The sequence below is a fragment of the Euwallacea fornicatus genome, chromosome 10 (assembly GCF_040115645.1).
Source record: "Euwallacea fornicatus isolate EFF26 chromosome 10, ASM4011564v1, whole genome shotgun sequence".
In the NCBI taxonomy this organism is placed as follows: Eukaryota; Metazoa; Arthropoda; class Insecta; order Coleoptera; family Curculionidae; genus Euwallacea; species Euwallacea fornicatus.
Window position 1 is genome coordinate 4,337,370 of NC_089550.1, and position 19,705 is coordinate 4,357,074.

General features: G+C 38.3%; 1 protein-coding gene across 3 annotated transcripts in view; it reads left to right on the plus strand.

The window, feature by feature from the left end:
* Window positions 1–1,554, plus strand: part of LOC136341391 (uncharacterized) — a 126,173-nt gene extending 124,619 nt beyond the window's left edge. For 2 of the 3 annotated variants that reach the window (XM_066286326.1, XM_066286325.1), the window contains exon 2: window positions 90–1,554. In XM_066286326.1, coding sequence (XP_066142423.1) covers window positions 90–679 — 590 coding nt within the window. In that variant the 3' untranslated portion in view covers window positions 680–1,554. The remainder of the gene's footprint in view (window positions 1–89) is intronic. The other variant, XM_066286324.1, reaches the window with a different exon arrangement.
* Window positions 1,555–19,705: the final 18,151 nt, after the last annotated feature.

Sequence of the window (19,705 nt, forward strand, 5' to 3'; positions counted from 1 at the left end):
TCAAAGAATAATGACTAAACACATTAGCAGCAACTTCAAAACATTAGACTACCAGTTTACTGGATAATATATCTAATTCGTTTTTCCAGTATTAAACTGTCGTGAACGATGGAGAAACATCCGAGGCTCCTTCATCCGGTCTCTGAAGAACCCCACCACTTCCACTGGCATCAGGAAGAAATACTACCTTAGTGAGTACATGGATTTCATCACCCCCTACGTCAAAATCAAACCCCAATACCCTTCGGAGTACCTCGAGGACACCAGCAGCGATCATGCAGAAACCGAAGATCCGGACTCCCAAATCGATCAAAAGCCTCCTGTTTTTGCTGATTTTAACCTCACCGAAGAAGCTTCAACCTCAAATGGACTTGCGGCAGATGAGTTTTTCGTGGATCCAGAAAAAATGTTTGATAAAAAGAGGAAGTTGGAAGATGTTGAAGATTGTTCGCGGAGAAGTGTAGAGGAAGCGGTGGCAGATTGGATTAGGAGTGTTAGAGAAAAAGAGAGGAGGGAGAGTGAGGATGCGAATCTGGCCTTCTTTCGATGTTTGCTGCCAGACGTTATGAAGATGAATGATAGGCAGAATCGGCAATTTAGGAGGAGGGTGATGAAGGTTGTCGATGAGATTTTGGAGGGTGAAGATGGGAGAAATTCTCCGAATAAAGGGAAAAGTTAGCAAGCATTGACAGCTGTTTTAAAGTTGAGTGAACGTTTCAAAGTAAGTAATAATATACAGTTCATAGCCTTGTTGTTGATTACGCAGTAGTTCTTAATAATACCACTCTTGGGAGGTACGGCCCACAAGCAAAAAATATGTACAACAATTGAACAATGAAGAGCAACGAGTATATCATAATAATAGCAGTAGTGTACTTTGTGTAGATGACTACAATACCCTTATCTACCATTACGTATCTCTTCAATAGGAATTTTTTGGGCTGCCTCTATTGTTCTACCATGTTGATCCTATATACTTTAGCTTCTGCTAAAATTTATAGTAGAATTAACACTAGATATAACAGTGTGTTGCCGTCAAGAACGTGTTTGTATATAGACATACGAACATTGATAATGAGTCTAACTGCTGAGTTTGCAAGAGATTTTAAATTAAAACCACCCGAAAAAAAGCACGAAAAGGGCTTTTTTGTCGCAAAACGGGTGAAAATCAATTGGAGCGTTGCAAAATCGAAAGGTCTCATTAAATTGAGGTCAAAAGGAAGCGCCAAACACAATGAGTGTTGTTTATGGGCCGAGCCCGTAAATCCCGGTAATCTTAATCAAATAGGGAAAAGGGATCCCTAGGGTATAAATGCAAATGACTATGGGGAGGGCGAGTCTATTACGGGAACTGCTCGTCTGATGCAATAATAATACATGTTCCACCGCAGCTGTTTGCTATCTTTAAATCGCACTATTCCTTTATGTGCCATAGCTGCTCAACGAGCACTTTCAATGAGCGGAGATCTTTAACTTTAGAGCATCTAGATGCGTTAAAACCGGACCATGCCATGGAGTTTTGGGACGAAACTGAAAACGTCTCATCATCATCCTTTAAAAATCCATTAAGCACGTCCCTTTGTAATCATCCTCGATGGATTAGCACGCAATAGGAAACGTGAAACCACAGTAGCAGCTGTTTCCTGAGGCGAGGTTATTAAAGCAATAATGATATCACTTTTTCAAGCTTCATTCCCCTCTTTATCTTGACATTTTACTTCAATACCTCTTTTTACTCGCATCGGCCCATTATTTATAATGCGATTTTAGTAGTGCAATTTTCTGCTGCGAAGCCAACGACGGCCGTTATGGCCATAGTTCTTGATGTCGTTTGTTCAGACCAGGAAATAGTGAGTTAGCATGACACGAGGAATTTTCAGATTGAATTTCTTAGAAGGCTTAATACAAATCGGAACTGAAATCTAAGTTTAAGAGCATTTTTTTTTATATATTCCCTTTAATTCTTCGCCTTAAATATAAGTTATTCAAAGGTACTAAGTGATCATCATCTAGTGCCAGCCACGCTCATTACAAAGAGAAGTAATTAGGATGAACAATCGGAGCAACTCAATGAGCTTTTTTGGAAATTTTATTTGAATTTGCGAAAACTTCTATGGCGTTCAGCCGAACCCAGGAGCGTCCCTAAATATTATTAATGACTCGACAAAACTTACTGTAAATTTCTTACAGGGTGTGAAGATTTAACAAAAATCTTGTTTTTAGAACGTTACTGAAAGCAACTTTGAGGTGGCTAATGTTGCCCTGGGCAAAACTTAATATTGGAAAGGTACTTTGGTTTAATACTAAAAAGCGGATACGAGTATGGGGCGCTTCTGGATACCGCCTCTTTTTAATATTAGAAAATTGATTTTACGTTGAAAAATTCACTGCCTGTCATCCCCCCTACTGTTAATCAATAATAATTAATCATTTGAAAAATCGTCTTTTACTATGGGAAAGTGAGCACGATGATATTAAAAGATGAAAATATGTTTGGTTTTAAACAATCTAGTTTCCTTGCCCTCAATATGAAGGAAAGTTCTTTATAAGGCTTGCTTGCAAATAATCTCGAAAGTTTGCAAAATTGAACGAGATACGAGGATAGTCTCAAAAGTACCTGACCTGACATATAGATGGTGATTTTTTCGTTAAAAATTTGCGAATATACCCAAGACCTAAACTTAAAAAGCTTATGTCTAAAGTTCAAGGGTGCTACATTGATTTGTGTTAATTTTGGAGCCATTTTATTGAACACCATTACAGATTTTTCGAAAGTTGAAAAAAGTGATCATCGATAGGTGATTCAATACTTTCATTTGAAAGGTTTTAGTCTATGCAACGCCAAAGCAGAGTTTGGTTCTACTCTGGAGAAATCTGATCATCCGATTAGAACTAAAATATTGGATGGCAGGTGTTTAAACGCGCTCGTACGAACTACGAAGACAAACTCCCGCAGTGATGAACCTAATGACACTCCACATTTGAACATTTCAAATACTTTGTGAAAATCTACAAAATTGTACTGTAAAGTAGGCGTTTCAAAATTTACTGTATATCGCATTTTGATCGAACAAATAGATATGAGAAAACTATGCTCAAGATGTTTAAAGGGAGTATTTGGCAAAGTTTCGCTTTAATAAAACCAAATTTTTGCATCTATTCATAACCATGAGTTCATCATTTCATACCTGAGACGAAAAAGCATTCAAAACAATGGATTCAAAGGGGAGAATCGGCTTCACTGAAGGAGATAACCGTTCCATCTGCAGAAAAGTGCTGGCGTCAATTTTTTAGGATGCACGTGGGATAATTTTTATTGACTATCTTCCTAAAAGAAAAACAATGAACGGAAAATATTATATAAATTTATTGCGGCGTTTCAGCAAAGAAATTAAGGAAAAGCGACCGCTTGTGGCGAAAAAGAAAGTCTTGTTTCATCAAGACAACGCAACCAGTCCACACTTCCGTCATCGCGGTCGCCAAAATCAATCAACTTGGTTTCGAACTTTTTCCTTATCCACCCTATTCATCAGATATAGCCCCCTCCGATTATTTTCGATCTCCAAACTTAAAAAGAGATTTGGCAATAATGAAGAGGTGGAGTCGGAGGTTGATGCCTACTTTGAAACATTCAAAGTTTCTCACCATAATCAGGATATAGACACCATAGAACATTACTGGAAAAAATTTGTTAATTCCAAAGGAGACTATATTGAAAAATAATGATAATATTTTCCATTTTTTTGTTCTTTAAGTGTTAAATCAGGTTCTTTGGAATTTATCCTCGTAGATATAGGGCTATGCACGATAATCATTCCTTTAGTACACTGTGATTGGGAAACATGAAAATATGCATGGTGCCTCATTAGAATATATCGAGTTACCGGACTCTAAGGAAGTGGCCACTTATTTTAAACGACTCGCCTTCGCATACCCTCAATATTTCTTCACTTTCAAGGCTTCAATATTGAATGCGATACGATAGCTTTTTTAACGGATTTCCTTCAAGTCATTCATTCTCTTTAATAATAAGTTGCTTACAAATGCTTTGACAGGTAGCATGTTCACTTCCATTGCTGTAAATACCGAGAATTAACTTTATTCCGAAAAGCAGCACATTTTAAGTCGTAATGCTGTGTTCGTGCCTTTAACGACAATAAATTCGAACCGATTATATCTTGAGACAGTTTCCAGATGGCGGACGTTCCTCGTCCGATCCCCTAGAGAGATGGCAATGTTGGATACTTTTCATTACATGCACACCGTTTAAGAAGCCTGTAAGGCCAGTGTTGTGTAACTACAATTAGTTAGCTCTGCAATGTGATTTCGTGGCCATCGGTCTTGAGTTGGAATTGTCAGCCGCAGCTAAGTTGACCATTCTCCAGTTTCACACGTAGCAATCACGGTCACAATAGGGCTGAAGCCCATAAAATTAAAAGAAAAATTTTATATCGATATCAGGCAATCAGACAATCTCGATCGGCAGTCACGCTCCGGCTGTGGACGAGAATCCGATCGAAATCGCTCCGACTACCAGGAAATGCGATGGAAATAACATGCGGCTATAACTTAGGGATGTGATTGAATTTCAATTTTCAATGCGCAAACTGATATTTACGATCGTATGTCTTCGGTTTTAATGAAACCTGTGAAAAAAATTCCCCGATAGGTGAAACGAGACGTTGGAGACATGAAATCCCATAGCTCGATGTATTTATTGAGGCTTGAAGCATCGAGAGTCTTGATTGCTTTAAGACTAGATAAATTACCCGTAGAAGATAATTAAATGGTTCTGTCTCTCTGCAACGATATTTAGTGGAACATTCAAAATCTGTGGGAGATTTTTGACTGAAGTTATAATTTCAATTTAACTCACTTTTCTGTACGAATAAAGTTCATTTTTGAGCATAAGAAAGTAACAAGAAACTAAGAGAATAAATAAGCCGTCAAAACAATGAAGGCATTGGGCAAACATGCCAACGAAATTGAAAATCGAAGTGATGGATGTAACGTTGATGAATCGGAATAAAACTGATCAAATTTGAAAGTAAAGAATTATACGGTGCAGCATTAAACTGTTTCCTTTCCCTGTTAATTTCTTAACAAATTCTTTTTTTTTAACTCAGAAGTAGCATTAAATGAGACAAAAAATATTACGTATCATTTGACGTTTGTTTATTTTTCTGAATGTTGCTGACGTCACCGGCACGGCAAAATAGCCGATTTTTCAAAATTGAAACATGGGTCGAGTGATATTTCCAATTAAAGGTATTTCAAAACTACATTTAACAGTACAATGCGATGTAAAAATCGATCAATTAATTTTTGAAATATTTTTCTTCTCTATAAGGCCGCTTTTGAGTTTTTTTATCCACGTTCCTTTGCATAAGTCTGAGTGGCCTTGGGAAGTTAAGAGAGGAAGGAGGCCGAATCAATTACTCTTTTCTGCATATACATTGCAATAGCCAACATTACGGCTTGGAGGTATGATCAGAGCAGCGAAGGGCGAAAGCGAAGGTTTGAATCTACGACCCTCTTCTGAAAAATTACGAATTGGAGAAATAAGAGAATCAACACATTATTGGTTTAAACCTAAATTTCCAATCTGTGGATAAAGTTCGTTCTCACTTTGAACCAGACGAAATACGAAGAATCTAGATAACACGTAAGTACCGACATAAAACTCTTTTATCCTTACATCTAGGCAACAAGCCATACAAAAAAACATGTTTACAAAGCAACCCTCATTACTCTAAATTACGAAACATAATGGATGCACTAGGGTGCAGACAAGGCATTAACGAAAAATACATAATAATTATAATTAATATCTCCCCATAAAAGGTAAATACACGATACGCAATATCTTTTAATTTCATGCAGGTTTAGTTTCCGACCCGTTATAGACTCAAATTTATAGGTGGGTTTAAAGCCAATCACGCTAACTCCGAAACGGTGGACTCATGCTGAGGTAAATTATGTTGTTGGGTTTTAATTTCACGTGCCTTTTTTAAATTACGTGTTTCAACCGACATTTCATATGCAAAAAATATGTTCATACTCGTCGCATGAGTCATAAAGGCAGAGTCACTTTAGGCGGCATTGCATGATGATGGTTAGATTATACATAGAACCATCTGATTCTTGATTTGATAGCAACAATAACGAAACTATGTCATTTTGCAAGTTATAAGGAATTTATTTCCTGGACAAAACGATCCTGCAATATCGCCGGAACGGCTGAAATAAACCCTCGATTTATTACCATTAATATAGTAATTTTTAGAGCGCCCTGTGTACTAAAATTTCAAATTGCTGCTCGAACGATACTAATAACAGTAATAACTCTCGGCTTTCCTTGGTCCCCATTTTGGAATTGTATCACGACCACCATAAAATATTAATAATAATTTCATCGAACGGATATTGCTCTTTCCCCCATTTAATTTCAATTTTGAGGAAAGTGATATCGGAATTCTTAAGCAAATTTTGCAAAACGCTGCGTCACGCACAGATGGCCTTATCGATTGCTCAATCAGAACATCCCTCCACCAAAGTTTAAAGCAAAAACTACGGAACAAACAAGATAATTGGAAACATCAAGACCTGCAGTCCCGAGGGTTTAATAAAAACGTCAGATGAGCATGTGATTTGGAAATCCCCCATATGCTGTTCGAACTTCTTTGGCTTTTAATTCCGCCTCTTGTCAAAAATTAAGCTCCCTTCACACTTTTTAATCTTCGTTCCGTTGTAGCTTAGCTGTCAACGACTGCGACACTTTGAACTGACGGATACAGTCGGCCTTATCTGCCTGAACATGCTTTGTATTAGTTTCTCAAATTCTGGGAGTTTTCGCACGATAGAATCGGCTACAACCTAATTTTTGCATTACAAGTACATCCCTCTTTAACCGGTTTTCATTCCTTTTACACAGCAAATAATGATTCCGCTTCGTTAACACGGGCCAAGAAAGGGCTCTTACTTATGGTCCAACTGCGTTCGAATGTCAATTTTTCCCAGCGAATCATCAAAAAAGGGCCTGGCTGCGGCAAAACTTTTTACCTCACACGTGGCTGTAACAACTTCCAACATTGAATTGAACTTAGAACAGATGTTCAAGTTAGCGCATCGGTAAAAAATACTTTATCTAGCACGTGCGAAAGTACCTTTACCCTGTCCTTCAGATAAATAACAATATTACGTCACTGAATTCGGGTAGGTGGGATCCGCTTTGTGCTACGCGAACTTCTGCTTCCAACTAAGTTTTCCGAAGATGTAAAAATAGAAAGCCAGAATGTCCAATCAAGGGCAATGTAGAAGCTAATATTGACAGAGGCGTTTCACAACGATAATCGCTTACCATCATAACCAAGATTGCAATGGTGCGTCCCGAACCATCTTGTACAAATCCATTATTGATAAAAGCTTTGAAAACCCCTTCCTGGAATTAATTGCCATCGCCTGAAAGTCAGTTCAGCATTTAATAATTTTAAAATTGAATCTGCGACGACCCATCATTATGCCAGACTCGATAAATGGTTATTTTGCTCAGACGTTTAGGAAACGAAGGTTGAAGTCACTGCTCCGAGGCCTGGCGAAATGAGGAGGAAAAGCATAGGCAGAGATTCAAAAGAGACGAATGAACACCGAAAGAAAGACGCTTGAAGAGTTACAGAAGAAATGAAGAAATTCTCTGCTGGAGACGTTTTTTCTTCAGCTCAATTTCCTTAAGTGAAATGAGAAAAGATGGATGAATACTAAAACCACTTTTTCATGACAGCTAACAAAATCTGAAAAGTGATTTTTAAGGTCTGATTGCTCTGTGAAACCGCTCCGTTGAATATGCAACTTTTCTTGCAATTAACCATAGGTGTGTCCAGGCCCGGCCTTAGCAAGTCTGGCCTCTTGGGCCATCGCCTAACCCAACACCCCCTGGGGCTAGCACTGTCTATATTTATTACCGTCTACCAGATCTCTTTTCCGGAGACCCTTATTTTGGACACATTGATATTGGAAACTTGCTTCCCCAGTAAAATTACTTCTTAAATTGTGTAACTTTTTCACCTTCAGGAGAATTTACTACTGACTATGGTCACCCGTGTCTTGGACACACCGTATATTCTCATCTTCATTTGCGATATTATGAGTAATTCCTGTGATGGAGATTGTGATGAAGGCAAATAAATTATAACTATATCTCCTGGTGTGTTTAATATTAGTATTTGAGCGGGATGGGTGTCCACGTACAAAGTGTACATTAGCTTTTACCGTTAAATCGTAATTGCAGGCATTTGCTGCACGAGTTGTCGAAAAGCCCATAATTTAGGCGTTATCAGGGGAATGAGTTAGAATTAAGGAACATAAATAAAACAACTCTGTACATATTATACGGTATCCATTGAGGTATTAAAATTACTGTTGATATGGTAGGCTAGAAATTTTTAGCCGGGCCTTTAATGCCCGCATCCAACGTTGGTCGTAACAATATCTTCGGAGATATAATCGGAATAAAAAGGGCAGCACAGAGAGAGAATTCTCGCTATGCCCCGTCTCGAAACGTGAGTCCACGTCGGAACGTAATTTGACAGGATAATATAGACCCGCCAAGGTTTCTGCGAAATACGTAGAACACTCCTCAGCATTATCTCCGAATCGCCTCTATTATTTAGGAATGCCGCAGGAAATGCTCGGTATCACTCAACTGGCAGGAAACAGAAAACGTTCGTGTGTCCTCAGTTTAAAGTAATGATTTTGGTAGCGACGAAAAAAAATAAAATAAATGCACCTTCAACGGGGCGAAAAAGAAGTATTTTCGTGCAGGAACTCTAAATCAAAAACTGTGATGTTTATTTACAACGGAACGGAACTAAAAATTATTTATTTGCATCACTGTCTCTGGGACGCTCTGTATATAGGAATTATCGTATCGTCATGGAGACATTTCAGAGGATAATAGTACTTTCCAAAATAGAAAGAAAATGTTGACAGACTCATTTTGAGAAACCCACCATTTTCGACATACAGAACTTCCAGTTTGCGTTTTTCCCATGAGTGCTTTGAGTAAATTTTTTTGATACACCTATTCTCTTTAAGACAACAAAACGTTAGAATCATCGGAGGCGATATACACGGTAATACGTTTTTTAGATCATGTACTGTTTATTGCTTTGCATATTTTTTACAACCCCCCGTATGAATTCTGATACCAAGTTTAAACTCCTTCTTGAAAACTTTAGACTTTGGGTCTCTTGCAGTATTTTTGCGGAAATTGCACAAATATTCGTGCATGCAAATTAAGAATGTAAAGGAGGTAGAGGAAAAGATAATCATCCGGCTCAGTTATCAATTGTCTGAAGCACTTCCGTAGCATTTCAGCAAAATTCTTAAATAGATATAAATCTAAACGAAAACAAGATTATAAAAACCGTGGAAAATATCCTACTCCTGCCGAGATGCAGGACTCATCTCTTTGTCTTATAAACCAGTGATGAATATAAAATATCTCCACGACGATAAACCAATGTGATCAAAAAATAACATGAATTTTTCTTTTAAACTTCGCGGGTATTATAAAATCATCATTTTTTGTGGGTTGGTAACACTGTCTGTGACGTCTATGCAAAGTATAATGTCAATATATTCAATTGCTAGAGCTACATTTATTTTTTAAAACATACAAAAGCGAGTTTTCTGATTTCTACTATACCTGATTTTGCTAAGTAAAGAATTTATATTAAACTTTGTCTGCCGCGGAAGTGTTAAGTATGGTAGAGAAGGCCTTTGGTTTGGCAAAAAAATGTTTACAAGTGGTACAGAGAGTTTAAAGAAGAACGAGAAGGAATTCAAGACGAACAGCGCCCCAGACGATCATCAACATCCACCGGTGAAAGTCACGTCGGGCAACTGAAAGGTTTAAAACCGTCGATTGACAATTAGAGACCCTGCTGATGCCACTGGCATTTTATCTGGAATAACCCTCATTGTTTTAAAAGATGTTTTGGGCCTCAAACGCGCCAAATATCGATTGGTTCCCAAAACAATCAATTGTTTGGAAAAAAATGTCGCATTTAAATCTATCAAATAATGATTTCTGATTATCAGGACGTCATAAAACGCATCATTACGGGAGATGGGACTTGCATACCACCCGGAAACAACTGGCCAATCGAGCTAATATCGCGCAAAAGATGAACGAATACCGGAAAAATGACGGTAAGGTCGCTCAAAAATCAAGTTTATGTTGACAGTTTTCTTCGATTATCGCGGCATTGTGCATTACGAGTTTCCTTCTCCAGGCCGAAATATTAACGAACAATATTATTTAAGAGTTGTACGTCGTTTGCGTGAAGCTGCTCGCCTCAAGAGGCCAGAATTGTAAGCGACCATTCTTAGTTTTTACACCACGATAATACACCGTCCTGTCCGGCATTGGCTCTTTGAGAGCATTTTGCCAGAAACTCGATCCATATCGTTTCAAAACCACTGTGTTCGTCTGATTTAGCACCCTTGGACTTCTGACTGCTCAACAAGCCCAAAAGACCGCTCCGGAGACACCGTTCCGACTCGATTGAGGAGATAAAAGTCAAATCGAAAAAAGCATTCTAAGAAGTAAGACTTCTCCAATTGTTTCGAGGATGGAAAAAAAACGTTAACATGAGGGCATTGTGTTAGATGGGGCAAACTTTTGAGCGCGATGAAATTTATTTGAAAGAATAACACTTTCATTTTATAATTAAACTCACCTTATTTTTTTTATCACAGTAGTACATAGAACGTTGCACTTTGTTTACGCAAATTTTCATGGTTTTTCAAGCGCTTAACGACGGATTTTTTATTCTTATAAACATGTATAATAATAATGTTTCTGATTGTAGCCCTTTAACTTCAATTCTCTCGGCACTCCTCCGGGGCCATTCTGCGAATTTCAATATCTCGAAATATTGTGCGCCGTACGCCAATTTGAATGGATGACTTTTATTCTCCGAACATGATTTAACGACACTCCTCTCTAAGCCTCCTCGCCTACCAAGTGAACCCATAAATCGTAATTTTTTGCTCTAAAATTTCCGACTTCCATTCATAATCCGGCGTCGCAGCAACAAGCAAAGGCGCAGCCTACCAAAAGGTGAAATTTACAGAAACTTTATACAGGGCAAAACTTCCAAGAAGGCGTTTTGCATGGCTTTAGAGAAATTCTAAAGCTGGACTTCGCGAACGAACAATAGAGGCGTTTGACGTCAGAAATGTGGCTGCTCCGCATTGTTGGGTCATCAGAAAACCATTCATATCACTTGCCGGCATAATGGCTTTGCCAATGACTTTTCGAGTCTATGAGCCGGCACACTGGCGTCAGATGGGGGATAACGGTTCATTATGTCCCTATTATTATTCCTTTATTCATAAACCAATTTTTTAAAATTATTTTAATTACACCCTCCCGAAGATCGTTTTTTGGGGTTTCGGCCTCCAAACCGAAATCGATTCATAGTCGACTGTATTATTATTCGTTCATAGCTCGCTGCTCCATTATAAAGGCATATTTCACATGCTAACAACGTGCGTTGCTTTAAAAGACACTTATCTAAGGGGACATGCTTTACCGAATAGATAATAACAAAGCAGTTCTGTTCGAATAAGTGTAATGGGAACATAATGACAGAACACTGGGCTCTATCCGGAAACTACATTTCCTGTATTGTATATAGTTTATCTTGACAGTTGTTTTGTCCATCATGAATTTGCTTTAATCAGAGATTTGATGTGTTTTAAATTGTCTGTGTGAAGTTGCCGGTATGGGAAACGTTTGGTTGGTGTTATTCGGAACTGTCCTACAGAGAACACCATACATTATGCATGATCCATTGTTGTTAGAGTTAAAGGCCCCATAAAGGGTATGAAGAGTCATCTTCCTTTTGAACAAAATTTAGGTGTCTTCGATGCTTAAACTTTCGACTGCGGCAGCCGGGAAAATGCTGTGTAACGAGATCAGGCCCTGGTCCCACTTATTGACAGGCCAATAAATTTTCAATGAACGTATCACCACGTTTTGTTTCGTTTCGGGATTTTCAGGGCTCAATTTGTACAAAATACCCCCGAGAAAATAAGACCGCGCCAACCAATTTATTCCTACATTGTACCTCTCTATTGTTTGCTTTAGACAAAGCCCGTTCGTTTTCTTCATGTCACATTTTGTTCTTAAACCGTAGTTGTGCAACATTAAGGCACCAAAATCGATAGAAAAACGGAGGAAAATATTAAGCAAACTTTTTCTAAAACCTCACGCTTCCTTACATACAATACTGGCACTGCAGAGCGCGTGCGCCATGAAAGAGATATCAAATTAATCACGTATCTCAAGGACTTGAAGAGATGTTACCTCCCGCTTGGCGCAGATTAATAGGGTTTTCTTTTTTTTTGCAGAGAAGGAAAACCTTCACAGGTACCCGGCCTATTGGTCCGGCGACACCGTTGTGTGTAATTCGCCCCTGATGGGGGCGGCTATCCACTAAAAACCTCTATTCTTCACCGCTGATTCCCCATGGTACCACCGCAATGCATTACTTCAGGAAGTGTCTTCGCGTCGGTTGGACGCGTTACACGCCAACTAGGTTGGGTTGCCCTCGTTGCGCCTTTCATTCCATCTCGCTATTTTCCCTCTCATTACTTTCTTTACTATGCCCTCGAACATCTTCCATTTCTCCTCGCTTTCCACCAACTTATTCTCAATCATCCTTCAATCCAGGTTAAGTCTTCTCCCCCTGGCGTCCGGACGATCGTTTTCCCATTCCCGACACTCCCACAGTGTATGCTCTGGGGTGTCTGTCACCGGTGTCCTCTCCCCGCAAAACCAACAATGGTCCCTCCCTTCCACTTTAATTTTTCGCAAGTATTTACCGAATACGCCGTGCCCTGTAAGTACCTGCACTAGTACGTACCCCGACGTCGTCTGTTCGCACTCGAGCCATCGTCTTACGCCGCGAACAAACACCTTGATCCACTCTTCATAACTTTTGCTCTCTCTCTCTCTCTCTCTCTCTCTCTCCCCACAGACTAATAGAGCTGCTCTAACCTAAACTAACCTGAAATATTGCCGCTCAAATTAAAAAAACGACAAAAACCAGTTCCGGAGACATGGAAGTGCTCTTTAAAGCACATTTATTTTATTGTTAAAATTATCTTGTATCTAAAATATCATTAAAAATATTCCAACCCATTCAGAGTTATTATGCAGGATGTAACATATCATTATGGAGATATTTCAGGGGTTATTAATACTGAGCAAAATAATAAAAAAAATTTTTTATAGATCTATGGTCAAAAACACATCTTTAATATGCAAGATGGTAAAGTTTTCAAACTCTTTTCTAATATTTTACGGTTTTTTCACGTATACGGTATACGTAATATATATATATTTAAATTTTTGAAAATACGAAACGTAAAAAACCAAAGCAAAATTTCTAAAATGACCGAAACTCAGCTATGTCATCCTAGATTACAAACCGGTATATGCAGACCGAATTTTCTTAAATTGCATTGATAAAATTTTTTCAAATTCTAAGAAAGCGGTGATAGATGCGAAAAAACTGCAAGAGACCAAAAAGTGAAGGAATTTTAATATAGTATCAGCGTTGTTATAGGGTGTTTAAAAAAAGAATTTAACACACAAAATAGTACATGACCTGTAAAAGATAACACCCTGTAGATATGTATTAAGGATTTCGAGATTTTGTTGTAAAGACTCATAAAGAAAAGATGTGTATGGAACTTCCTAAAATTAGACTCAAGCCATACTTAGAAAACGCAAAATATAGGGAAAAATGTGAGATTTTGTTACCCTGTAGTTGGAAAATGGTGTATTTTTACTATGGGTCTATTAATATTTTTTAATTATTTTGTAGGGTACCATCGCCACCTGAAATATCTAAATGTCAATACATATACACTCTATGTAGGGTATACATCCTGTATAGGGTGACTTTTTGAAAAATGAGAGAACTGAGACCTGGAGATACGACATGTCTAATGATGATAATTGAGGAAAATATGCTTCAGGCATATACAAGGTGTTGTAGATGAAAATTTTATTTCACTTTTTGGTTTGTTTCAAATTTTAATTTCTCGTATTATCAAATCTAAACATAGTGTTCATTAATTAGATTTTTTCCAAAACGAACCAGAATATCGAAATGCATTAAGAACACATCATTAATGGAAAAAGTATTCCCCTTTCAGGTTTTGAATTAAGTTTCATATTAGGCGTACAGTTAGTACATAAGTTTTACTAGTCATGCGGAGGTTGCAAAACATATCTTATTCGTCTACTTAAAAAGAAACATAACTTTCAAATTTGTGCGTTTACAAAAAGTGTCTAATCCAGATATTTTCAAAAAAATGGCAAAAAGACGAGTTAACATTCCAACTTTTAATACCCTGTATATATTCGAAACTGTCAATTTTCGGATAAGGCATATTTTCTCTTATCATCACCATTTGACGTGTAGAAATCCAGCTTTCGGTTGTCCTACTGTTAATGAGTCGCCCTATGGAGCTGATCGAAAGGAGAAACTTGGACTATCTTTAAAACAGTTTCCTTTCGTATTTTCGAGTTATCGGCGCTGCAAATTCTAAAATTTGCAAGAAATTTGCTAGTAAATTCTTTGGGAAATTTTCCAGTAAACCACGGAATTTTTTCCGTTTTTACGTCCGGCTGGATGATGCAGATGATGACTTAATGGAGGCGTTAGAGCCTTATAAATGCTGCCTTAATTTTAGAGACGCCGTCGGAATTGCGAAGGTCCCCTATCTCAGAACCCAAAAGAGGTACTTCAACTGTCAGGTTATAGACCTCATCGAGATTATTAATTTGAAGACCTCACATTTTTCGACACCATTTTGGTGAAAAAAGTAACACTATCCCTAACTTCTCAAATATTTCCATATCAAAGTAATATATCCGAATACTGCAAAGAACGCGACGTACCCTGCAATAGAGGCATTAAGTCCGACACTGTACACGTCCCAGACAATCCCGCAACCACACTAATATTTTTATGTGTAGCAACGACTACATAATTGTGTTTCTTCGGGCAGAGCTTTTACTGTTAGAGCAATAACGAAACCATTCCGGCACGTTTGTTGCGGAAAAGTAATTCCTGAACCCACTGGCACAAAAACCACACATCTGCCTTTGTCGTAAGCATAAAAACGAAAATAAGTTTGAAGTTTTAACGTTGGTACACCACATACATGTATAATTAGTTCCGTGCTGTTATTTCGAAATTCCTCTCCGGACTTATACGGCTTTTATATGCGCGTTTAGTATAAAGTACGGCCACGAAAGGCATTTGGCTTCTTCTGGTAGTTTCTAATGACGGGGCTTAATTGCTATAGGAACAGGGACAAAAACCGAACTTATCACATGCCGGGCCGGTAACAAGAGGCCTAATCTCTATTAGGTTAAGTATTGCAAATTTCATGCTAAATATTCGTTTCCGTTGCCGCACAAACCCCAACCCTCATTGTCTGTCGCGCTCAAGAACATGACAAAGGGCCTTTCATCCCTTCCTGATTCATTTGACTGCATCTCGTGTTTAAAGGGATTAATATTGAATCTCGGCATAATTCCTCTGAATTAACGTTAAGGTGCCGGCTGCAGAAGAATCCATATGAAAAATATGCCAAGATTCGGAGTTTTAATGGGTATTTCCACATTAAGCTCAATTCGAGGGGTAAGTAAATCTAAATTTTCTCCGTCGCATTGCAATTTTATCAAGCATTCCTCAATATCTAACATTTCCTTCATTTTTGAGGCGTATTCAAAATTTTTTGCGCATTTTTTACATGGCAGATACATTTTCTCGATTTATAGATATATTTATGGTTTTTGATAGTATTTTGCATATTGCATATTTCTCGACTTTTTTTTTCAAAAAATGGATAAAATTTCACTAAAATGGCATCCAAGCGCCATGTTGGTGAGAAATTTAAGGAAATTGACCTTTCGACTTGACTAGACATTTACTAAACTATCGGTGGAATAATGCCAAAAATTGAATTTTTTGAAAAATTCTTGGTGACTAGAAATTATAATAGAGGCTCATCATTTTATACAGACTGCATGCGCTAAGTGCCTTCTTTAAGTACGCCTAATTACAGACGTACTGAGATGTTGATAAAACAAAGAAACAAGTACATCAATCATGGAGAAGTTCCTAATATTCAAAAATTTAAGGAGATCCTCCTCACAGTGTTCTCTAGGCTGTAATTTCTTAGTGCTTTCGTTAATCGCACAAATTAACAACATGGATAAATCAAAATCAAAGACATACGAGACACATCGAATTATTTAGCGGAAGTATAGCAGAAATCATCATCATTATATCGTCATAAATTTGCATCCATCCTCGGCTGTTCATTATATTTCCAGTATCCAAGACTCGTTTTAACTCCGTTTTAGGAAAATGTGGGCAAAAAAAGGACTTCAAATTTCCTGTTATCTTTCCTTCATTCTTGAGACAATTTTTGCAGGATTTATTTCTCCCCAAAGCCTTTTTTCTTTCATTTTCCTCCCTCCTAATCTTGATTTACCTACCTTCGATTTAATTAGCCGGGTACGTGAAGTTAATCATCGGATTTCTCTTAAGAACCTCAGAAGACCTAATTGTCACCATTCAGTATGTGAAAAAATTGCCAACTTTAACAATCAAAGCAAAACAGCGTAATTTATTGATGAAGGTTTAAAATGGGCAATGGAAGATCATTTACACTCATTATTGACTTTCGAGACACTGAAAAAGCTAAAATTGGTTTTGCAATTTTAATCGCTCAGTGTTGTTAAAAGTTGCTGGTTCAGGTTTGTTGGTTGGCCGGTATCAGCTGGCCATTGACGACTTTTTTAGGTTTTACAACTGTTGATGCTTGGGATTAACTATTTTAATAGGTAAAATTCACAGGAATAAATGATGAATTAAAAACAAATCCACCTGGAAAAAAATCGGAAAAATATGGCAAACAAAAAAATGTACATGGTGCCCGTTTTTTGGAGTTTGAACATAGAGATCTGGGTTACTTGAAGAGCTGCGAGGCTCGTTAGATTAGGGCTCAGTCAAGCTTCTAAAACATCTGTAGAAAATTGACTTTTCCCAAGGAAATTTTGATAAGGTACTGGATTTTTTTAGCGAGACCAGTACCGGCTTCGCGGGGTGGCGAGATTGGGCGTTGGCCCAGGTAGCCAGACTAGAAAAAACGGCGAACTTTCCTAGTCGGCGATTGTTCTTGGAAGTAGGATAATTAGAAATTTCACCTAGTGCGCCAGACTGCTAAGCCCGGCCCTGGATGTGCCGATTTGATCGCACGTTATTACCAATTTTACACTGGTTAAAAAGTCTATAATTCCTATATCTCCTTGCTACTTAATTATACCAACAATAACCAATCAGAGGCATAGCTTAACGGTAATTTAATAATTAATGTCTAGTTATAGTGTAACTTCCGTGGCACGAAAAATATGAAGATACGGACGTGTATAGACTTCCCCATGTAGTTTGACCGCAAGCTGTTAGCTCGGATATTAAGCCTGGGTGGTCTTAAATTTCTGTATGAAATTTCATAGGCCATGAGTAAACAAATCCACCCCCTTAGAGATTACACAGAGAACGTTTAGAAATGGAAAAAGATAGGTGGACATTGTGTAATAAAGGATTGGCTTACATAGGAACACGCATAGGTGCTTACACGCACCTATGCACTCTGTGTATAAGATCTCTAAAAGAATGTAACTGTAGGTCTATTGTTCTCGGTTGAATCGTTTTTTAATGCAATTTATAGATTCTACGGCTAAAAATACACGAAATGTCTATTTGGAATGTTGATATATAGGAGAGCTGGGACTGATGCTGATATGCAGGTTAGCGAGGACTATAATTTGGAACGGCCCGTACAGACCGCTCCAAATCAGGGTGTTCCGGGTCATGTTCCACAGTCCATGTTCGCCAAACTTTTGAATTCCTCTCTCGTACAGCAGCACTGAAACAATCTGCCAAATGCATGCAGAATGGCCTCAAACCAATGCACTCGGTAAATCCTTAATTCTCTTACCACACACGATAAAAATGTACAAGGATGCCTGTGGTAACCTATTTCAAAGAATAATATTTCCTTTTCGAACCATTTGGGACCTGGAGCGAGCATTGTTGTTTATCGAGTGGATCGCCATGTTTACTTAGTTGATTAGCGGATCGAAAAATGCTCTCTGCATCTCTATGCGTCCGAGCCATTTCAAGTTGTTTAAACAGGGCGAAATCTAGAAGCTCTAGGCAAAAAAGTGACTGGTCTAGACTTGATTGGGACAAGTAGGCTCGACTTTCAGTCGTCACCAACTCATTAAGGCCCACCCTATCACTGAGGGAATAAATCTCCCCTCTCCCATCCACAAATTGCTTTCACTGCTTACATATTCAACCCGTATACACTTTGAAAACATAAATCTGTTTTTACATGCAGAGTCTCTTTTATCAGCACGTCTCCTTTTCCTTCTAAGAGGCTTTTCATGTGGGCAGGAAATTTTATGCAGCTTCTACTTTGTCGCAGTTAGTTCGGATTGAAAAAACTTCTTTTTAGACGAGCGGGTTTCGCCCACGCGAAGAAACCCCAATTGGGGCTCATTCAGCTCAAGCCGAGCAGAACCTGCATTAAGTCCTGGATGGCGCCTAATAGCATCTGCAGGGCTGTGGTTGTTCAGATGAAATGGTTCGGCTGGTGTTTGTGTGAAAAAGCTCGAAATGCTCTCCACTATTTCTTAAGATCCCTACTTTGCTTTTCACTCTTGTTTTATGTCTTTTTTTAGAACGGGGACAAGATAAGTACGTGTAAGTAGAATTGCGTGTACGTTTAAAAAACGTGAGAGGAAGATAAGGAGGATTAGCGGGACATTTAAAAGTTTTATGGCGTGTTAGCCCAGGCTGTATGCATTTTTAACCGAGCCTTTCTTTGTCTGGGGCCCTCGGTAGCTTCCAGGATGACCAATATTGTGGCACATTAATGCAGTCACATATGGAAGCTTTCTAAGTTTCTTTCTCCTAGAGATAAATCATAAATATACCGTCTAACATAGAAAAGAAAACTCTCCGTAAAAAGGTTCTATTTTTATGAATAGTAAAAACGGTTAATTTTTAGTATTAGATTAGGATCGATTAGGGATGACGAGTATTCGGTTAAGATTCCATTGCGATCAGATTTACCCTACCTTGTGCTACCTTTTACCATTTTTCTTTGTTTTTGTGAGGCCGCACAACGGTACACTCAAGTAGTCTTAGAGCAGTATCTTCTATCTTATCAGAGAACACTGCAGTCTAGTTTTTCAACAAGACGACCGCATGTTGTTCGAGTTGCTATGCATTTCTTAGAACAAAATAAAATTAACTTGTTACCTTGACCACTGCGATCTCCAGACCTATCACGAAGGGAATAAGTCTAGAATATTATGGATAAAAAGTTATCAAATTTACCGTGTGTCCCACAACTCTCTAATGCCGTACAGATAGCCTGGAATGAGATCCCTCAGGGGACATCGACCATGTCATTGAATCGATGCCTAGACGTGTCCAGGAGTGCGTAACACAACGCGAAGGGCCGCCGTATTAAGTTTATTTCGGGTTTTGACCATCGAATTTAGTTAATTTTTTTATAATGTGCTGATGTTAGT